The sequence below is a fragment of the Phaethon lepturus genome, unplaced genomic scaffold, assembly GCF_000687285.1.
Source record: "Phaethon lepturus isolate BGI_N335 unplaced genomic scaffold, ASM68728v1 Scaffold47018, whole genome shotgun sequence".
NCBI classification, from domain to species: Eukaryota; Metazoa; Chordata; class Aves; order Phaethontiformes; family Phaethontidae; genus Phaethon; species Phaethon lepturus.
In genome coordinates this window covers 3058-7700 of record NW_010560664.1, presented here as the reverse complement: position 1 = coordinate 7700, position 4643 = coordinate 3058, and the positions used below count along the sequence as shown (strand labels likewise).

At 46.7% G+C, this 4643-nt stretch overlaps 1 protein-coding gene across 1 annotated transcript; it reads right to left on the bottom strand.

The window, feature by feature from the left end:
* Positions 1-12: 12 nt before the first annotated feature.
* On the bottom strand, positions 13-613 carry LOC104613916 (SKI/DACH domain-containing protein 1-like; the record flags this gene model as incomplete). Its single annotated transcript, XM_010293733.1, has 1 exon — positions 13-613. A coding segment is annotated over exon 1 (601 nt), but the record flags the coding sequence as incomplete, so codon positions are not given.
* Positions 614-4643: the final 4030 nt, after the last annotated feature.

Below are 4643 nucleotides of genomic sequence, written 5' to 3'. Positions count from 1 at the left end.
GGAGGGGCGCGCAGCTGCCCGCCGCCGTTTCATAGTTTACGGGGGGTTTGCAAGGCGCCCGAGCGATTTCTGGGTAGCTGTGGCCAGTGTATTTACTAAAAATGTGAGGTAGATGAGAGGCCGGTAGCACGGCTGTGTCCCCCGGGCGCAAGGCTTTCCTCCTGAGGGGCAGCAGGGGCCGGGGAGAGTCGCTCAAACCCAGCCAAAGTTTGTTCTCCTTCCAGAAGCCGGAGAAGGGGTCGGCGGGTGCCAGCTCCGGCCGGAGGTCGGTGGTTGACAGCGCCCGGCTTATTTTCCTCCGTTTCGTCTTAAGGACCCGTTCGGTTTTGCAGGATGTGTAAAGGGCTTCTACGTCCTCTCTGGAGATCAGGGTGCATTTGGCGGCGTGGAAAGCGATGGAGTTGATGGCTTTGAGTTTCCTCAACTCCTCCAGGTCGCAGTGATGCTTTTTTACTTTTAAATGATCCATTCGCTTGTGCACGGTAGTTCGCGGGATGTTTTTGAGCAGGTCTGTAAAAACCTGGGAGAGTGCAAACATTTGCTTTCCTTTAATGATGAGGTAGCCGAGCCTCACGCCATCCACCTCTTCAAAACCCGACTTCAGGTCTCCCATTTCGTGAATTAAATTATTCCCAGCATTTGCAGAGAGAGAGAGAGATATGAAAAAAAAAAGAAAAAAAAAAAAGAAAAAGCCACACACACACAATCCTCAGCCAGATGCTGTATTTGTCTCAAGGCATCCTGCTAATAAAATATAACAAAGGCTGTTATTCCTGGTGAATGAAGTGCCAAACTTTAGACAAAATTAAAAAAAATAAGTTAAAAAAATACCGTGAGGCTACAATCAATATACAATCTTAAAAATCAGGTTTGCCAAAGTGTTTCTCTAAGTTGCTGCTGAAGATCAGTACCTGTTCCCTTTCATTCCCTGCTTTTCCATTGGAAACTATGATAATGGAATGTGAAGGGAGGAAGAGAAAAGAAATGCAGCTGCTATTCCCGCCGCTGCTTTAGCTACAAATAAAATGACAGAGTGAAGTGAGCTCGTCCGGAGACACCTTCATCAATTAATTCCCCTAAAGCCAACGCTGATTGGACACTCCTGACAGGTGATGCAATAAAAATTGATATTCCACCCCTTCCCCCCAAAAATCTCCCACTAATTAGCATACCCTTATACTGCCACCTCCCCTCCCAAAGTAAATAATACAGTTAGTATATAAATCTTTCTATTAAACAATCCGAGCTCAAACACACTCAGACCTCTCAGACTTCCTCGTCGCTAGGTTCCGAGGACGGATTTGTATGCTTTTCCCCCCCTACCTTTTCCTATATTTTTAGCCTGTTTTGGAGAAACGTTGCTCTTTTGTGCATGCCGTGATTTTAAAGGACATAAGTCTGATCGTAGCGATGGAAAATCCTTCGGTAATGTGGCCGCTTTAAACTAGCGTTTTATTCTGCATTGTGTGGAAAATGAAGCTTAGCGAAAACGTGCAGAACAGCCTGGTATTTCCCTTTCTGAGGCTCCGAAGTTAAATGCTGGGTTGTTAAAGAGAGGGAATACTTACATTTTCGAGTTTCTCTTGATTTTCCTCTTCTGCTTAATTAGCTTTTTACAGCCGGGGACTAAGGTTTTTTTTTTCTGTCTGAATATCACGGGTTCCTGCACCGTGATACTGTAAGACTTTTAACTGAAATTCTGCCTGTAATATTGCGGGAGGGGGGAGGAGGACGTGGGCTCACGTCAGACCCATAACAAAGCATAGATAAGCCAGAAATGTATACACTTTTCACAATTAACCGTGCTGGATCACGAGCTGGAATGTCCTATAGTCCCAGAGCCCACGTCAGGATTCCTGCGTGCTGATTGCTTCCAGCAGAGAAAGGAGAATGTAAAATATCCAAGGTGCTTCCAAGAGCCTTTACGTAATAACAAAAAAGTGCTGGCACACACAATGTACGGTATTGCAGCGGGCTAGGATGCTTCTGGCTCGCAGTTTGCATATTCCGCTTGGAGTAGCCCTGCCGCAGCTTTTTGATGTTCCATTTATAGCAGCCCCTTAAAATCAATTTGAAGAAGCAGCATGAAGGTTTAACCTCTTCCTAGGAACGTTAAATTATTCGAGTGTCAGGAACGAGGATTTCGCAAACATTGCGATAGCTGCATGCCTCTCCCTTGTCACGTTAAAATGATGCTGCTTGCGGTTTGCACGTTAGGCGCTGCGAAAAAAAAAAAAAAATCACCAATCTCTGCCGTGCATCCACAGTGTTCCGCTGGATACAAACACGAGCACTTTTATGTATCGCTGCCCATCCAGAATTAGACATATCCGTGAGATTAACGAGACATCTCATATTTCTGGGGCTTGGAAAAAAAAATCGACGAAGGAGAGAAAAAAAAAAAGAAATCTTTAATCCCAAACGTCAATATCCACTCCGCGTATTGGCAATACGGTGCGTGGAGTTCGTGTTACCCCGTCAGGTACAGCTAAAATGAAGCGCATAATTGCTCTGTAAAAACGCAGCTTTGCATGCCAAGGCGAAATGCAGGCGAGCCCCTAGTTTCGCAGGAATTCTAGGGAGAAAGTGGGAATTTGGAGAAGTGCATCCGGGAATGGAGGAAGTCTATTCGAGGGAGCCTCTAACTCGGAGGGCTGAGATTTGAAAAGTCAGCCCCGGACCTACTGTTGCTCGTAATCGCCGCTGTTCAACTTCATCCGTGCGTGTGGGAGCCGCGGTGCCTAGTCCTTCCCTTCGAGACCCGGGGGTAGTGTTCCCGTCCGAGAACGCAGAGCTGCGGCAAATTATATTTTGTCCCTCGAATTGGAAAGGGATCCTCGAGTGGATCTCGTGATATTTCAGCCTTTAAACGCAAGCGAGAGGCAGCAGCGAACAATGCCTCGGCACGGCTCAGCCCGGCCGCGGGGTTCGCCTTCCCTCGCCTCGCCCCGGGGTTCCCCAGCCTTGCCTTCCTCCTCCTCGCTCCTGTGAGAGGCACCCTGCTACATGCTGAGGCTGAAAGCAAAGTTTCGCGAGAAAACAGCTGCTGGCGCTAAAAAGAAATCATCGTAGTCTTTCTAGAGCTAGAGACAATAAGGTCGTTTAAAAATTCCTCCTGATGTACTTATATGCTGCCAACACCCCCCACCCCCTCCCCATTGCTCTCCTCCCCCTGCTTTAAGGTTAAGGCTATGGAGTCAACAGTAAAGGAACAGTAAACTCCGGGAAAGCTGCTCAGAAGACGCTACCAAAAACCCCGGTGGGATGAAAAGTCTTATCTTTGCCAGGTAGTTCAGCTGGGTTGGATTCCCGTGGAAATCCAAGCGTGCGTTCGCACGCAGGGCGGCACGGGCACCCGCACCCACATACTGCTGGTGGCAGCTTGGCAGTGGGATTCGGCAACTATTTGAAAAAATGCGTTATTTTTCTTGGTTTAATTCCGGCGCTACCAAACGTTTAAAACGAGTGGCGGGGATTCGGACAAAACCCCATTTCCCGAAAGGTGCGGCCATGAGCACCGAGGTCGAGGCAGAGCCAGATGTCGATAGGGAGAAACCCACCGCAACTCTGGGGAAATGTCGGCCGCCCAACCTACACATCCCCACCGTACACTTACACCCACTTTCTGTTGCCTATCTTTCCCTGCACCTCACACGGAGACCTCTTTTTCTCTACTTCTCCACCGTTTGTTGTTTTTTTTGTTGTTGTTGTTTGTTTTGGGGTTTGTTTTGTGTGTGTGTGCTTTTCCCTTGGCCATCAGCACACGTTGTGTATCCGGGGTCGTCTTCAGGCAGGCTGAGGGGGTAGATGCTGAGAAAGAGCCGGCCGAGGCCCCTTGCACACACACACGCAGATGAAAGGCAGGGGACTTGAAAATGGATTTGCACGCACACAGGGGATTGCGATCAATAGCCACCAACATTTATGGCTTAGATTGTTAATGTGAAAGCTGGCCAAAAGAATGAAAATGAAAAATTAAAGGTGTCTGATCTCAATTACATGAAGAAGTTATGCAATAATTTACTAACTGGGAGTAAGGGGTGTATGCCTGCATGTTCGTGGGTCCGTGGATATGTCATGTCGCGCATGTGTGTGCAGACCCAGATGTGTATGTAGCTATCTCTCAAAAGCAAGGGAGTTTCTTTGTTAATTTTGTGGACTGTGTCACCCTCACTGGTGATCAAAGATGAACATGATTAAAGGGATGGGTGGATGTTTGTCTCACATTTCTTAAGATAAGGACGCCCAGAGATGCCCGGTTTTGCCAAATACATATACAGGCAACTACAGAGAGTTGTGTGTATAGGCACACACACACAGACTATCAATCAAACGTGCTCCTTTTCACATTGAGTAGCATGCAATCTGCAATCTACACTCTATAGTCAGTAGTATTTCAGACTTGGAGCTGTCTGGCCGAAGGATAAACCTCATTAGAAAAGAAAGAGCAAAATAATATTCATAATACCTCGCTGTAGACCTATTCCCATTTATTGGAAATCGTATACTTTCATTTTTGTAAACTTGTGTTAAAATATATATGCTCGTGGGGAAGTGCTTAACCACGTCGTTCCAGAAAGAAAATGTGTGTAACATTTAAAATACTCCTTTTACGTGATGTTTTGATTTATTTTCATAGTATG